Consider the following 17,251-nt stretch of genomic DNA (forward strand, 5'->3'; position numbering starts at 1 on the left):
TGCACGATCATCTGTAAGATTTTAGAGAGGAGGACTGTGCAGGCAAGCCTCTGTTCCTTTCAAGGCTCAGTAAAACACAGCTGTGTTCTTCAGAAAGGTCCTCTGTTTTTGGTATGATGCCGGAAAAATGTTCCTTCTGTAAAAAAGGGGTAAGAAGTTTTTGCTTTTACGCTTTCCCTTGGGGGTTATAAATGCTTTAAGTAAATCCATCATAGCTTAAGGGAGAGTAAGCAGCATTCGCTCTAGAGCTAGTGTTTGGGTTTAATAATTCTAGTTTGCATTAAATCTACCTCTTCATTGCTCATCTCCTCCTTTTCGGGCTTTATTTCATTTTCAGGAATGTATCAAGCCTGTGAAAGTGGAAAAAAAGCCTGGAAAAGCAGCAGCTAAGATCAGAATTGAAGCTGATGGAAGCTATTTTCAGATCAATCAGGTATGTGTGATTTTTCGTCATTATTGTGTAAAATATCCAGAAAATGTATTATTAAGTATTTGAATAGCCTACAGCTGATTAATGCCTCAAAGAGGACTAAGATGTTAAAAAAGTGATATATTGCTGTCAGCATTCTCACATCTTTTTTCCAAAGTCCAACTTCCTTATTACCCAGTTTTATAAGCAGTAATTCTGATTTTATGTCTGTCTTATATGTTCTGAAACACTGACAATTAGTAAGGATTTTCAGTATAAGAGCAGATAAGCTGAGGTCTATTTTGCCATCAGTACTTAAGTTTGAGCAATTCCTAGATTATTTACAACAGTGTCTTTTCTTATTGCATTATGTCATACAGCAGAGCACTTGCTCACAAAGATTCAATTACACACTCTTAAAATTTTGCTCTGATTTTTTAAAATAATATTTCAAATTATTTGTTTAAATAGCCTGCAGAATTCATAAACCTTCTTCTTCCAAATTAATCCTGAGTTTTGCAGAACAATTTTCCTGTTTGCAAAGGAAAGGTTAGCATTTCTTAGTTAGCCAAGGTGGGAATTCATCTAGAACTTTTAACTTTAGGCATATGATGACCTTTTGGCTTAAAAAAGGGGGATACAGCGCTTCCAAAGGAGTCTGGTTTCTTATTTTAAAATTTTAATTTAATAGTACCTAATTGCTTGGTCTGTTTCTGACTTTTTTGAGAAGTGACATTTAAGAGGAGAGTCTCACGGGAGAACTGACTTTTTCAGGTCAGATATTATGAAAAATATTTCCAGTGGCAAGCCACATGCTGTTTTTTTGATACACTGCCATGCAGTTTTCCCATCAGTGTCCGTGCAAGTTTTGCACGGAAGATTTCAGAACTCACAGTATCAATTAAAAATGTTAGTGAGCTTATAGTCTGGTCACACAATCTATTTAGAACGAGTAAAATTCAAGTTCCTGTGAAGAAACAGCTCCAGTGGTGTTTAGTAACGTGAGCAGCATCTGATAGAGGTGCTTTCTCCAGGGTGATATTCAATGCACACTGCAGGTGGGTGCTGAAGGGCTTAGGATCCCTTTGATCGACAGTTTTGTGGTTAAAATAGCAGTCTTCAGCCACCCACAAGTTGAAAAATCGAGCAAGATAGACCCTATTTGCTTCTGGGATAGTATAATTTCAGTGTGTTGGAGCAATGTTAGCCCACCAGAGAGCACAAATAATTACAGCCTAAGCAACTGTTCTTTATTTAGTGAAAATTATGTTCTTGGTCTTGCTAAAATTTCCCTGAAGGTCCTCAGCATATTTGCATCGATGTGCCAAATAATTCTGTTAAAAGCAGCAAACTTCAAAGATACTTGTCTTCTTTCTCATCTTACTAAAAATAAAAGATACTTTTTTAAAAATGATAAACCGAGAGTATGAAAAGGACAACGTCTTTGTTACTAAATATAGTAAAAGGTGGAAAAAGTGCTATGTAAATCTACACTGTGATCAGAACTGAGTCTAATCTGTTTCTTTATAGGATGGAGGAGCACAAAAATTGGAAAAGGCTAAAATTACTCTGAATGACTGTTTAGCTTGTAGTGGCTGCATTACATCAGCAGAGAGTGTTTTAATCACTCAACAAAGCCACGAAGAGCTCTGCAAAATGCTGACTTTTAACAAGGTAGGTCACAAGTCATGGCTAGGTAGTCTGCAGAGTTTGAAAGTCTTTAAAGAATGGTATGGTGTATCTGCAGAAGCACACGTGGAAACAGCACACATAAAAATTGGTTTCAGAGAGCTGAAGGATCTGAGGATGTTCTCAGTGCACTGTTGTGGTTTTTCCGATTTTTACAAAGTAATCCTGGGTTTGGAAAGGGTCTTTAGTGTAGTAAGTTACTGACATCAGAGTTAAGCCAGGAGATGCTTTCTGATGTTATAGTGTGATGAAAGCTTTGCATCTGCTGTATTAATATTGTCTAAATAATGCTGGGTTTTGTTTGTGGTTGTTTTGTGTTTTTTTCTCAAAGACCGCCTCTCCCAGTGAACAGAAATTGGTGGTGGTTTCTGTTTCACCACAGTCCAGAGCTTCACTAGCTGCAAGATGTAAAATGGGTGTTCTGGAAACAGCAAAGAAGTTAACTGCATTCTTCAAGAGTTTAGGCAAGTATGGCACTGTGTTCCGTGAGTCACAGAGGGTGCTGCTGTGGCGTACGTGGAGGTTGATGTGATTTAATCTCCCCGGGGACTCATCTTGTAGTAATTGGCATTAACTAAAATGCGAACTGTCTGCAACTTCAGTCACATCATAAACTTGGAGTGATGGAAGGAAGGGACTTTAAATTTTACATTTCCGGTCCTCCTGTCACTTCTGCTCGCCTCGCTGTGCAGGCTAAGGAAAAAGCTTCACTCTCAAAAGGAGCTTGCTACCTGTAAATAAGATGTGCAGTTTGAATCTGCTTTGACTGAAGGCTTTCTGTGGTAGTTTGCCGTATCTTTCTTGTGAATTTTAACACAGATGCTGTACTGCCTAGGTGTGCACTACGTTTTTGATACAACCTTCTCAAGAAACTTCAGCCTGCTGGAGAGCCAACGAGAGTTTGTAAAACGCTTTCGAAAGCAATCTGAAGACAAAAAGGCTTTGCCGATGCTCGCTTCTGCCTGTCCAGGTGTGGTATGAAATTTAGTTATGGAAATAATAAAATGGCATGTGAATAGTACACTGGAACAAAAAATCAAAAAGCTAGTCAGAAAAGTTTAAATGGATAAATTTACTTAGAGGATTACTCTCTTCACGGTACATAGACACCTCGGTGTTAATAGCAGTAGTGATCTATACAGTTACTTGATGATCTCTCAAATTAATCTCCTGTTACGCTTCCTTTGCTTTTTATGCGGAAGTGAGGCTGAAAGTCGTTATTAAAGGGTGCTAAGCCTGGGGCTGGGGGGAAGGTGGACAGAATGAAGGGCTGCTTGTTATTTTTTAATGTAATTTGTGAATAACACTCTTGCCAGGTTGGATCTGCTATGCAGAGAAAACCCACGGCAGTTTCATCATTCCGTACATCAGTACCACCAAGTCTCCACAGCAGGTCATGGGCTCCTTGATCAAGGGTCATTTTGCAGAACAGCAGGTGAGGGGCTGACCTGTACTGTGCTTAATGGCAAACTGCTACAATTTAATACTTCAAGCTGATATTTTTTTATTTTGCTACATGTTAGATTAGATTAGTGTTTAAATCGGAGTTTAAAGGCAAAAATTATCTTGCAGAAACCAGCGAAGGCAGCATCTTTCTCACTTCTATTTCATCTAATGAGAAGTTAGCAACCCAGAGCAGTAACACTAAGTGCATGCTGCACGGGCTATTTCAAACCTCTGCATGTTATTTGGGAAGGCTGGAGAAACTTATTTTTCAGTGTCTGTGCTCCCGTCTTGTCTGTGTGTGGTATTTTTATGTTGTTTAAAGTTGGTGAATAACTTAAAATAAATTATCTTAAGACAGAACTTCTGTCAGTGCATACGTGCAGATCATGTCTGGTCTAAAAATTACTTGCTCGTTCCCAACTTAATGTTCTGTCTCAGTTTGACTTAGTTCTGTTCTCAGTCTTTAACCTTTGGAATCCTTCCAAATATAAATTTGATACTTAAAGACTAGTTGTACTAATAGCCTAGATTTGTCCAGTAAGAAACTTAAGCGGCACTTCTGATTGTATGATTTATTGTCCATTAATGAGCAGTGGTTTAACACTTGCATTAAGTAAATGCTGACATCTGCATACTCCTTACAAAAATTGGCAGCTACTTAGAATATTTGGCACAAGATACTGTAACGGTGGCCTTGAGTCAATGATTTGCTTCCTCGGCCTGTGCTTATTTCTTGGATGGTCATGAGGTTTTTGTCTGACTCTAGATAGTTTCTTAGTTGCTGATGCAGGGGCTGGGTTTTGGTAGCATAGAGGAAGCACGTTCTCTAACTGCATAATTAGGAATTCACTTCACTCACTGTCTGAACCATCTGCTCTAGCAAAAGGAGGTGGGGGGAAACCCATAAAAGGCCACACTGCTGACACTTGCTATGAACTAAAATGGTGCTCTAGGAGAGAAGTAATTTAATGTGTATATATAATGTGTGTATGTATGTATATAAAAAAATAAATGTTCAGTAGGAGTGGGGAGTATTCCCAGAGGCATGGTGGCATTAGTTTCATCATTCTCATTTGTACCTGGAAAACACCTCCCTTGGCTGTCCAGTTGATCAGTCCAACCCCACAGCTTTGTCTTTCTTCCAGCACCTGACACCCAACCAGATCTACCACGTAACAGTGATGCCCTGTTATGACAAAAAGCTGGAGGCCTCAAGGCCAGACTTTTTCAACCAGGAGTACCAAACTCGTGACGTGGACTGTGTAATCACCACAGGTAAGCAGAGCCAGAGGTAGTCCAGCTGATTTCTGGAGCTTCAGAGCAAGGCATTTGCTAGTTTGAATAACTCTTTGTCTCTGGTGGAAGATGTAATTTATGGATATTACTGTATAATTACACTTGAATCGTGCAAATCATATCCTGGTAAAAATTGCAGATGCAGTCTTTTGTACTGGTCTGTGGATTTTGCTTTCCTTTATCCCCCAAATAAGAACTTTTTTATGTCTGTGGTTCTGTTTTAGGAGAAGTGCTAAAGTTGTTGGAACAAGAAGGAGTGTCTCTGTCAGATGTAGATCCTGCTCCGTTGGATACCACGTAAGAACAAAACCTCATTTGTATCTTCAGTCATGTTCTTTTTCATCCAGTAGTTAGAGTTCTTCAACAGAATTTGCCTTTCCGCTACTGTTCTACACAAGGCTGCACATGTTTGCATTTGATTTGCTTTCTTGGGCTGCTTGAATCAGCACAATTGTGCATTAAAATACTTACATATATAGAAAATGATGGATTTCCACTTTTGGAGAATCTGCAACTAGATTCTAGATTTTTAGTAGCCCAAGGATTAGAAGCTCTCACTGTAAATCTGCAGGATTGCTAGAATTAGCTCAGTAAGAGTATAATGGCAAAATAATTGTGCAGAGAAGCACAAATTGTGTGACGGTCATTTACTTCAAATGCTGTTAGACTAGAGCTGGTGGAATCCTGCGGAAAGCTACCTGCAAACTTTGAAAAGTGAAAGAATCCAGATCAGTGATAAAAGAGTTTGCTAAAACAAAGCCTGTTACTGCACTCTGCTCATTCCTAGGTATCGGAGCTACTATAGGGATTCCAGAATTAAAGCCTAAATAGGAAATATTTAGGTCACTCAGCTAATCTCTTGGAGTCTTTATTTGTAAAAAGAGGAGATCTAAAACATGTGCAAACCAGATGAGACTTTAGTTGGTTCAGCTGAAAAGTAGCAACTTCAGCTGCTTTAGTGACAACTGCACAGGGATCTAAGTGACTACGGAAACATTAAAATCACATTTTACTCATCTAAATTAACATGCAAGGACGGTTCCATGCTGAATGCTAAACCAAAGCATTCTCCTTTTCAGTTTAAAAGAAATGTCTTTGTATCACTTTGCATGTTGTAAACAGAAAGGCTACATGTGCAGCACCCATTAAGAATTATAAAAGATGATTATATGATTCAAAAATTTACTGCTCAAGCTCCTTAAGTTTTTAGGAGAGATTTTGATACCCCAAGGTTAGTCTGTGACACTAGCCTGTTTTCAGCTGTACCCCTTGTGGATGTGACACTGGGTTTGAAATTGGGTTTATTTCTAAATAGGCTTTAAGTCTGCAGTACAGCCAAGGGCCCTTGCACAGGAATTGTCTGATCAGCACCTGTATGGTGGCAGCTGTGAAGGGACGTGGCCTTATGCGCAGCCTATTTCCTAGATTAGTTTTAATAGTTATGAACATTGGTCACTCCTGTGCTTCTGAAAAGGAGAATGTGAGCCAGGGATGGTCTGTTGCTGTCCAATCCCTTTCATGTAAGGGATTATTAATTTTTAAAATAGATTTAAAATAATGTGCATGCCAAGAGCCTCAGTTTCCTTCTGCTGCATTTCAGTGGATCAGTAGGTGCAGGTTTCACAGAACACATTTACTAGCACAGATCTGTTCTTACACACTTTTTCCAGGATTAAGTATCTTTTTCTGACAAAGCATATGCACAGATTGTTTTCACATCAAAAAAGAAAAGTATCCTCAGCTGTAATAAATATCTGCATGGTTGAGTCCCAAAAGTACAACTTCAAAAGTTGCTCCCTTAAACTAGTACTTCTGTTCTACCTGCTTTATTGTTATACCACTGGCAGCAAATTGAGGAGAAAAAAAGGTTCTGAAGTGTTTGGGATTGCTTAGGAAATGACATTATGGAAGTGTCAGTTATAACAGAGAACTGAATGTCTAATAACTTGATAAAAATCTCTGGCCTAGTTCTTAGGAGTGCATTCTGAGTGCTGGGCCTCATGCTTGGGGTGATAAAGTGCCTCTATAACCTTTTGCAAGCTTTAACATACTCAGTAAATTGACTGGTTACAAACAGCACGTATTCCTCAGAACTTGGAGCGTTCGCATCAGCAGGCCAATGGCTGTTGTTCTGCTTTGTCCTCCAGCACGTGGAAAAGCCCATTAAGGGGTTATTACATTTGGCAGCAAAAAGGAGGTGAAGTGCCAGAAATCCCGGGACTTTTGCTGGTGTAACTGTGTGCTGCAGGCCAGCACTGAAGCTTACTGGCAGCCTCAGTTTAAGAGAGTAGCAGTACGTGAGGCCAGACACACTGAAGCATTTTGTTAATGAAGCTCAGTTCCTGTAAACAAGATCAAATTAAAAATAGTTTCTGAGGGTGATTGCAGGCCCAAGTGTTGCCTTCTGCAGTTCTTCCAAAGCTGAGATTTTATCTGCAAGAGGCAACGTCTTCGCTTGGACTTGAAACTCTTTGGCCTGGGTTCAAGTGTTTTCCCTTCTGCAGCTGTTGGGAGCAGAATGCAAGTGTTGCTGCCTGATGAGTGCTTCGGAGCAGATCCCTCATCTTGTTATTCTCTTGTAACAAAAGCTATTGTTGTGGCTTCCATCTGGTGAGCTGTTCTCAAGAAACATTCTCTTGACCTCTGAATAGTCGGTTGTGTTCTGGCATGGCACTGAGACGGAATTACTTGTGCAGAACTAGAATTACAGAACTTCTGTTAATGTAGTTGTTCAACACCAAAAAACGTGTTGAACTCGAAGCAGGACCCTGCTGAGGACAGCGGTGGATGGAGGAAGTGCCCTGGCATGGCTGGGTTTGGTCACCTTTGCTGCGTGACTGCATGCAGAGGAAATCACGGCCGCAGGGTTTTCACCTCTCTGCACAGAGACCCCACAGCAGTGCTCTTGTGCATCCCACCAACCACATCTCAAGGAGCTGGTTTCAAAAAAGACGTAACACAGAACCAGAGCTTTCCATGCTTTTGTTGATGCTGCAGAAAAAGCTTTAGGGCTGGTGAGATGACTCATCTGAGCCAGGACTTGTGCTGGGTTCTGTTCTCCAGCATACCACCGTTTCTTCAGTATTTCCCTTCCATTTCTGAGTGTAACCCAGGATGTTTGTAGAGGTTTTTAAACAGGAAGCAAACAAAATACATGTCAGGTAAATGCCCTTTTAACTCAAACATTCCCAAACGTGTTTCTGATAACGTGAAGATTTAAGTTGGCAGCGCGTGGGTCAGGCCTTGCTGTGGCACGTGACTGTTTCCACTGAGCTTGACCCAAAGGCGGCTGGGCAGCACAGGGTTAAATCCCCGGGCTCTGGAGCTATAAATAGGGGGTTCCTAGGAGAAAGGGAAAAGCTGGGAGCTCAAAGGGAGCTGCTCTGGGGCTTGTTCTGTTGCTTTTGAGTCCCCTGGACCTTTGCCTTTATGCTGGCTGTTCTGTTGGATCGAAGTTCCCCTCAAAGTGCTGTTTTCTTCCCCCTCTCCCTCCCCCAGGCTCAGTGGTGCTGCCGAAGAGGAGCTCACCAGCCACTCCGGTGGTGGCTCAGGGGGCTACTTGGAGCACGTGTACAAGTATGCAGCCAAGGAGCTCTTTGGAATTCGAGTGGATACAATTCAGTACAAACCACTAAAGTAAGAATGTTAAAGTCCTACAGAAAGCCCTGTTTTTGTTGCAGTTCTGTTCATGCTCTTATCTTGCTGATGTCGGCTGAAACTCTTTGCAATGTTAAACATTTTACTTCAAGGCATGGGAATGGGCTTCTCCCTCCCACAGTGGCTGAGCAGTAAATCAGCCCCTGCTCCCTCGGAGACTTGTAGCCCCTTCACCACCCATGCACTTTATTTTGGCCTGACGGATTTTCCCAGTATCAAGTTGCAGACAATTTTTAGAGTAGTTTAGAAGACAGAGTTCTCCTGGATCTGGGCTCGCTCACCTGCAGTCAGAGCCATAAAGTAGATTTGATGCTAATGTAGTGATCACAGAAAAAAAAAAATCTGTCAGGGCTTTGGGGCTCTATTTTAACTGTGTTGTAAGACAGAAAACAAGTCACTGGAGCTTGGCCATGGAGGCTCGTTCAGCTGAGATTTCCACTAGCTTCCCCGTTATGATATTAATATACCATTTGTAATGAATTATAGCCCTGATTAGCAATTATTTATGTTTAGGATTCTCTGGCCTAGGAAGCAGAAGGAACAACACCCCAGAGTCTCAATATGAAATACTTGATAAAAATCAAATTACTCTTTTATCAGGAACAGGTATTTCCATTAACCTCTGGAGTCTGGAAGCCTTCAGTAATGGTTTGCTCCCTGGTTTTATGACCCACTGCAATTTCAGAGTTTCCTCCAAGGCCTCACTAATGCATAAGTTGGCTGAAGCCAACTCAGAAGGCCCATCACAATGAAACTTTTGTTCAGGCTCCATTTGCTTAGCTTTTAAGGGTTTATTCAACACAGGTGTTCTTCCACAAACACAGTTTAGGTGGCAGGTCCTCAGACAAGGCTGGAGAAGGAGCTGTGAGCTCCTACCTTCATCCCTTCTGCTCGGGTGGCAGGGAACTGGGACAGATTCCTTGAAAAAGATTTCACAGAGAGCTTTGTTTTAGCATGGGGCTCTTTGAAGTTTAAAATAGAAGTTAATTTGGATAAGACATTTTTCTCTACTCTTGTTCTTCAGAAACAAGGACTTCCAGGAGGTGACTCTGGAGAAGGAGGGGGTTGTCCTGCTCCAGTTTGCTTTGGCGTATGGGTTTCGAAACATCCAGAATTTGGTGCAAAAGCTGAAACGTGGGAAATCACCCTATCACTACGTTGAAGTCATGGCCTGCCCATCGGGTAAGACTGCTGGGGGCTTTCCCTGTTACACCCTAAGCTGTATGAAACTGGACCTAAAATAGAAGAATAACAGGCAATTTCTCGCATCCTGAATATTGTGACAAAGCTGTCAAATTCTTGAGATGTGATAGTCACAGCTTCAGAATGTCAGAATTGTTTGTGTGTATGTTTTCCTACCTAGAAGCTAGTAATTCTTCAGGATTTAAGTAATTATGGTTAAATTCCATTGCACAAAATTTGCAAAATTAGTGCTTTTAAGGAGGTCCTCCTAGTTTTTTGAGCTCTTTGGTACGTGGGGAGATTCTCCCTCTAAAATTGCACAAAATTGACTGTTATGCTTTTAGAGAACGCTTGCTCTGGCTGGTGAAGAAAGTCTCTTTCTACCCATTTTATTCCTTTTCCCCTTTGCACAAGCCCTCCCTTCTCACCCTCTTTGACCCGGCTAGCAGAGCGTGGGCAGCTCATGCCCAGCCCTTGGCTCAGAGCCAGAGCTCCCCACCGCTGCTTAGACCTCTTACATGGGGAGTAAACCCCAATTATAGCGTTTTCATTTCTGTAATGGCAGGTGCAGATTAAATTAACTGTAGTTGTTTTTTTTCTGCTAAAGATGAAGTGCTTTCGAAAGCCAGTGACATTTTCTCCCTTTGTTGCACACAGGCTGTTTAAATGGGGGTGGTCAGATCAAACTAGACGGTGAATCTGGCAAGGACCAGCTTCAGCAAGTCGAGAGGTTGTACGAGTCTCTTAAGACCACAATTCCTGAGGAGAACTGGACTGTAAAGGAGCTGTACGAGCGGTGGCTGGGGGGCACGGAGTCGGAAAAAGCTGCCCGAGCTCTGCGTACGGAGTACCATGCCGTGGAGAGAGCAAGCACCGGATTTAACATCAAATGGTGAAGCTTGACGCCGTGAAGCCCCAACACTCGGTGCCTTTTTAACTCCATTGTATGGTGGATTCTCAAAAGATGGCTAAAAGCCCTCACTGGGACGTGGCAGTTTCTGACTCATTAGGGATGAGAAGGTAATGTGCATATAGGCAGGCAGTATTAATTCCTAGAGCCTTATAATTATTGAAACAATGTAAATAAAGACCAAATACTGACTTAAAACGCACATCAAAAGGAGCAGTGGTGCAACCCAGCCTCTGCGCGGTCTTTATGGACTAAATCTGTGCTCCCCTTACACCCCTAAACCTCCCAAAGCTGATGAATTTCAGGTGCTGGAGGAGTTGGCTTGCAGGAGGCTGTAGCCTCGCCCCAAGGAGCTTTTTGCTACGTGATGGTGTTACTCGTCCCAGCCTGGCTGTGTTTCTGTGGCACTAGGTTTTGGGGCTGGCTCTGTCGGGACACCCTCACTGAGTTAGAAATGCTCTCATTAGACCCTGGGGTCTGGCTTTCCACTTCAGGGGCTGCCTGCCCCTGCCAGCCCCTGCTGCATCCTGTCCCTGGCTTGAGGGGGTGGGTAGCAGCAGCACGAGAAGCAGGGCTGAAATGGGGCCTAAATGAATGTTTCAGAAGAAGAAGCAAGAGTGATTTTTTTTTTTTTTTTTCCCCTTTTAATTATAACAATTGTCTCTAACTGTGGGCAATTACATCTCTCCCTTTCTCTCCCTAAATTACACAGTAGAGAGAGTCACAGAATTGTCACATCTACCCCATCCTCGGCAGCCAGTTACTGATGGATAATATCCTTAAATTCAGAGAAAGCAACTTTTTACAGTGTTTCAAGTAAGAATTTACTGACAACTTTCCCATGAAGGACAAAGCCCTGTGTGTCTCTGAAAGGTGTTCCTTTACAAAAGTTAATAGAAGGCTGCTGTGAGCTGCAATCATTACAATGAGTAGGTTACCAGAACAATCCAAGAGGTTAGTAAAAACACACCTGGTTTAATGCAGCATATTCTGATGCCTCGCCACAAGAGAGGTAGCTGTGGAACAGATTTGGTCTTTTGTTGCTGGAGATGACGGGTGTCTGTCGTGCTGTCAGTGTTTTTACAGATGGGTGTTTTCAGAATATGTGTTCAGGGAAAAACAGCTACTAAGTCTGGTCTATTTAATGAGAACATCAGTTTTTGTGGAGTTGCAGTGTGGCTGGGGAGGGGCAGGCAGGAGTGCGAGGCTCTGTGGCTGTACCTGAACTCGAGGGGAAGGGATGCCAGTGGATGTGGGATCTCCTTGTGCCTGCTCCAGCTGCAAGTGAAGATGAACTTGGAATCATCACTGAATCACTTCAGTATTTCTCCTTTTTCCAGTTACTGCTATGTGAGGAAGAAGGACTGTGCAGAAAGTAGAGTTAAGTGGATGAAAACTTGAAAACAAAGCTATGTTGCTTCAGAGTAAATATAAACATGGAGCTGGTTACTGCAGCTAATCCTGAGAGGACCTTGCCCAGACCCTCACCAGGGAAAACTCCCACCAGGGAAAAGCCTGGGAAACCCCTGACTGTGTTACTGCCGCCGGCGAGCGCAAGGCTCAGCCCTTCACCCGCCTCTTGTACCGGCTCCTCCAGCAGCGCTGTCCTGCGTCCTCCTCAGAGCCTCCTCCACTCTTTACTAAAAGTAAGCCAACACTGTAAAAGACTTTTTTCTTTTTCATGTTTTTAATTAAAAGCTTTACATTTTTCAGGTGTTGCTGCTCAATTAGTGAATTCACAGTGTTTGTAAGGCAAGAATCTCCTAGTGCTTCCCCCTCTCCACCCTGTTCATTTCCCCAAGTGAGGCGGCAGTGAATGCCCTTTTCCACAGAGATTTATGACACAGATCTACAACAGAGTGTTGTGCCAGACCATAACATCGTTATCTACTGCCGGAGATACTCAGCCCAGTACGCTGAAGGGCCAAGAGCAGGAACACCGTACATCAGTGCGAAAGAAACACATTCTGTTTCTGTTGAGAACATGCACGTCAAGCCAGAAGTCCACAAGTAAATAAAGCTAAATGAGCTGTAAATCAAACAATGGGGGCTCCACCTTTTGTCTCTTCCCCCGTTACCAGCATGCACACGGCCTGAGCCACTGCAGGACTCACCCCTCGCAGTGCTCCTGGGTGTCTGTTCCAGCTTCTGAGTGGGTGGTGGCTCAGGGACCCCCCCCAAACACGCAGGGGTGCCCCTCTGCTCCCAGTGTAAATAAACATCCAGAGGAGCCCCCAGGTAACACCTACAAACTGCACAGTTACAGTTAAACTGAGCAGCTTGGGGCAACAGTACCAAGGCAACTTGTGCAGCAGGACTAATTCTCCCTCTCCTGGCAGGGAGAGTAAATTCTAACACTATAACTTAATAAAAGGAAAAAAGAAAACCTTAATCTAGTTTCTAGTAAGGGAAGAAACTGCCACAAACCAGGCTTCAGCAGTAATGGGTGCAGCCCACAGTCCATGCATGAAAGATCCTGAAAACTCAATTCCAGTGTTATGAGCTATGCAATCTATTATCAACACTGATTAAAATGACAACACGCAGCAAAGGATTACAGGACCAGCTCCTCTGCTCCGTGTTTTCACCTGAACTACCCAGAATGGGTGTAAATTCGGCAGCACCAAGACAGCTGCACACAGTCTGCACTCTGAGGTAAAGGAGAAACCAGAGACTCTCCCACATGGAACCTCCTGCCCAGATCCTTCAGAGGAATTTTCACACCTATTTACAGAGCTATCATCAAGCTCTACCTTTTTTCCCAAAAAAACCCTACTGATTTGTAATGCACTTCCCCACCACCTGCAAATAAAAGCTTTATGCATTTCTCAGACATAAAAAAAATAAAATACAGTACTGATTTTGCACAAACTGAAGGCTGAAAAGGCTTAAACTCAGCTGTTCCCCACCTCTTTTTCTAAAGACAAGGCAATGTAAATGTGAGTTGCAGCCAAATGTTTTTCTTTTCCAATTTTTTATCTTCGGGGGGGTGGAGCACACGTTGTTTGCTGCCTAAAAACTGTCATACCTTGAGAAGTATTTCACAAGGCCAGTGGGTGAGAGCATGCTCTCCCCCAGGCCTGACCTCCACCAGAGCGCGCACCGCACGGCTTGAGGGGTTTGGACGGCTCCTGTAAGTCAGTGATCACATTACAGATCCCTACGTGATGTTTCTATGTTAGCCTGCTATAAAAATAAGGGGAAAAAAAAACCAAAAGGGGGGAAAAAATACCCAAACCCCCACTGCAAAGAGGGTTTCTGTTAGCCTAGGTCTGGAGTCACACAGGTGCTGCTGAGCGCCAGTGAAAAACTCACCAGCTGCCCCTTGCTTGGCCTAAGACGGGTCAAGGGAGGGCCTGGTGCAGTGAAGCACCCAGGTCTGGCAGGAGTGCAGGCAGGAGTGCCTTACAGCCCCGGAGGAGCCATGGGATCCAGCACCGCAGCCCCTCAAGAGTCCCAAGCTTTTCCATGCTCTGTCCTGGTTCCCACACCACACCCCCCAACCTGACCATTGTGAACACGGGTGTTCTACCCCCCAAAACACCCCCCGACCCATGGCTGGGGGGGGCTGAAGCACCTTCCCCTGCACTCTCTTCCCCAAGGAAGCTCAGCAGAGCTCCCGCAGGCCTCAGGGAGCCAGACATGGGCGCTGGAGGGGACACAGCAGAGCAGCCTTGAAACGAGCAGGTTAAAAGATAAAAAACACTTCCCAACTGCCGAGTCTTATGGGAGGAAGTTGCAGCCAGCCGGCCGCGGGGCAGAAAAGCCGCCACCACGACAGGGATGCTGCGTTTCAGCCGCTCACTTCTTCTCAAGGAAGGGGCTGAAAAGGCCCCAGTCAAACGCGAGCACAGCCTGGGGATTGGGCAGCTCCTTGGGCTTCTTGAAGTTATCCTTCTCGGTACGGAGCGTCCTCAGCACCTCCACCGGGTCCGTCTTACCCGTGAACTTCTGCAAGGGCTCCTCCCTGCAAGGAGAGCAGCTCTGCTGTGACTGGGGGGGACGGGATGGAGACACGCCCCCCCCCCCCCCCCCCCCCCCCCCCCCCCCCCCCCCCCCCGCTAGGATGGACATCAGGGGTGTCACATCCTCATGCTGAGGGGCTGTTTGCAGGACCCTGCATCCCGGCACATCCCGGCACACACACACTACACCACACCACACCCCCATCAGGGCTTGTATTTCCCACCGGGTAGCGAAGCCACAGGAGAAGGGGTGATGCTGGAGGGAAAAGGGGAGCTGAGTTTGGGGGCAGGACCAGCCAGCTGGGACCCGTCCGCTTCAGGGTTGACTCAAGTCGGGGCCCCTCATGCCGCCCAGGCACGGCTGCCGCTTACATGACCCGCAGGAAGGGGTTGTAGAGGAACTCCTCCTGCAGCGTGGAGGGCACCGTGGGCAGGTCCTCGTCATCCCGCTGCTGCCGAGGAACCAGACATGTCCAAAAACCTGCCGGCACCCAACACCTCCCCTGCCCCCACCCTGGCAGTGGCTCAGTCACTTACTTTGGCCCATGCGAGTTTCTTCTTCACTATTTCATTCTCTGGTTCCACTTTTAAGGCAAACTTGAGGTTTCGGACAGTGCATTCGTGACCGCAGAACACCTTCTGCAACGCCAGCAGGAAGCACCCGGTGTCACACATGCCACCCTTGAGCCCCTTCCCAATTTTGAGGTCCTTCCCCAGGCTGGAGCTGAGATATGGGGCACTCACCGTTTCCTTCGGCAAAGCCCCCAGGACCTGAGTGAGGTTGGTGTACATCTGCTCCGCCGTCCCCTCGAAGAACTTCCCGCAGCCTCCCACGAACAGGGTGTCACCTGTGGGGAAAGGGGGGGGGGGTCCGAGCACAGAGGGGACCCTGCCCTGCTCCTAGGGCCGGGGGGCTGGGTGGGAGCCCCCACCCCCCCCGCTGGATTCTCCCCGTGAGCGCTGAGCACGGGCAGCCAGGCAGCATGCAGGCAGCACGCAGGCAGCACGCCCCACATCCCTGGTACCCCCAGCGTGCCTGGCAGCAGGGTAGGATACCTGAGAAAAGAGCCGGAGCGTCCAGGGAACCGTCCTCCCACATGAAGTAGCACATGTGGCCTGAGGTGTGGCAGGGGGTGAAGAGACACCTCACCCGGATGGCCCCAAACTGCAGGGAGAGAGGGTCAGGACGCCCCCCAGACCTCCCCAAACCCCACAGCATCACCCACCCGGGGCTCAGCAGGTCACAGACATGCCTGGGGATGGTGGTTTCCGTGAGTTGCACATGTCTGCCCCATGGAGTTTGGCAGCAGAGCCTCAAGAAAGGGTTGGGTCTCCCCCACACAATCCCAAAGGGAATGGGACAAGGTTTCTCCTCCAGTCTCAGCCCTAAATCCACAGTGCCATGTCTGCAACCACCCCACAACATGGGGAACCCAAGCACAGCAGGGCCTCAGAACAGGGTTGGGTCCCCCCCACGCAATCCCAAAGGGAACGGGATGAGGTTTCTCCTCCAGTCCCAGCCCCAAAGCCATGGTGCCATGTCTGCAACTGGCACAGGGAACCCAAGCATGGCCCCATCCAGGCACCGACCCCATTAGCTCCCAGCATGGTGCCATCGCCCGGCTGCGCTCCCCACAGCAGGGCAGGATCCATGCACGCAGTAGGAACCGAGCCCCATGGTGCTTCCGCCGTCCCTACAGCCACGTACCGTCAGCTCCTGGCCGTGGGTCACCTTGTGCGTCAGGGCCCCGATCCGCTCATCAGCACCGTACACCCGCAGACCTGGGCAGAGCCTCACCAGCTCCTCGTTGCCCCTCGCGTGGTCCCTGCGGCAGCAGGGGAGGGATGGACACCGAGTCCCGCACCCGGGACGGCTGTCCCCAACCCCTGGTGAATCTTACCAGTGGTGGTGGGTGGTGAGGATCGCTCTGAGCGCCACGTCCTCCTTCCTGATGATTTCCAGCAACTGAAATGGAGTCAGAGCAGAAGGAGGTGAGCACACAGAGGCGACACACGCACCGTGGCTGCTACAGCCGCCCCGCGCTGCCATGAACAGCCAGCGCCCGCCATGCCCGTCCCGTACAGCACTGCTCTGTGAGGGCAGAGCAGGGCAAACGGGCAACACCAACAGCTGGAGAGTGAGAGGATGAGCGTGGGAGGAAGGCTCAGCTCCCCACGCCTGACCCGGTCACACGGAGCAAAGCAGGTGGACGGGAACAGCGGCGTTTTATGGCCAGTGCTTTCACACGGAGTCACCGCCATGGCTGTGGAACCCACCCTGGCGATGGCGAGGGGCCGCGCGGGGCTGCCAACCCCGCAGCTCCGCTGCCAGGAGCCTTTAAACGCCAACTTAAAATTCATCACTACTCACAAACCCGCCGGCTGCTCCTGATTACGTTCCTCGAAGAGGAAGGAAACGTCTGAGTCAGCAACAAACGCTTAAAAACCGCGACAGCGTTTGCACCGGCCGAGGTCGGCACGAGGGGGTCGCCGGGCTGGGGTCACAGCGGCGAGGGGTGACCCCGGCCGCTGCCCTCCCTGCCTGCCCCCAGCTGACTCCTGGAAAACCAGGACTTCGCGTGGGAGACGCAATCCAAACCCTAATTTTGGGTTATTTTTACTTGCTTTGGGGTATGCAAGTTTTCCAGCTGGGGCACGGGGAGGGCTGGGAGGTGACGGTTAGGGCAGTGTGGGGAC

The 17,251-nt window shown here is 46.6% G+C and overlaps 2 protein-coding genes across 3 annotated transcripts in view; one reads left to right on the top strand and one right to left on the bottom strand.

Annotated features, from left to right (window-relative positions):
* The first annotated feature begins 340 nt into the window (after positions 1-340).
* Positions 341-13,790, top strand: CIAO3 (cytosolic iron-sulfur assembly component 3). Of its 2 annotated transcripts, none has more exons than XM_026858625.1 (11): positions 341-433; positions 1,940-2,083; positions 2,430-2,562; positions 2,934-3,068; positions 3,415-3,533; positions 4,690-4,819; positions 5,065-5,137; positions 8,339-8,476; positions 9,522-9,679; positions 10,337-10,699; positions 11,302-13,790. In XM_026858625.1, exons 2-10 carry the CDS (start codon positions 2,066-2,068, stop codon positions 10,573-10,575), a joined length of 1,143 nt encoding a protein of 380 aa, XP_026714426.1. In that variant the 5' UTR covers positions 341-433; positions 1,940-2,065; the 3' UTR covers positions 10,576-10,699; positions 11,302-13,790. The 2 variants fall into 2 exon arrangements, with proteins under 2 accessions (XP_026714426.1, XP_026714427.1); XM_026858626.1 differs by having other exon boundaries at positions 11,930-13,790.
* The window catches only part of HAGH (hydroxyacylglutathione hydrolase), a 15,959-nt gene continuing 12,220 nt past the window's right edge, over positions 13,513-17,251 (bottom strand). Inside the window, exons 4-10 of the mRNA XM_026858629.1 lie at positions 16,456-16,520; positions 16,263-16,380; positions 15,611-15,719; positions 15,299-15,402; positions 15,092-15,193; positions 14,927-15,006; positions 13,513-14,556 (exon numbers count right to left, since the gene is read on the bottom strand). Coding sequence (XP_026714430.1) covers positions 14,391-14,556; positions 14,927-15,006; positions 15,092-15,193; positions 15,299-15,402; positions 15,611-15,719; positions 16,263-16,380; positions 16,456-16,520 — 744 coding nt within the window. The 3' untranslated portion in view covers positions 13,513-14,390. The remainder of the gene's footprint in view (positions 14,557-14,926; positions 15,007-15,091; positions 15,194-15,298; positions 15,403-15,610; positions 15,720-16,262; positions 16,381-16,455; positions 16,521-17,251) is intronic.

Source organism: Athene cunicularia, assembly GCF_003259725.1.
Source record: "Athene cunicularia isolate RWA chromosome 14 unlocalized genomic scaffold, athCun1 chr14_part1, whole genome shotgun sequence".
Lineage (NCBI taxonomy): Eukaryota > Metazoa > Chordata > Aves > Strigiformes > Strigidae > Athene > Athene cunicularia.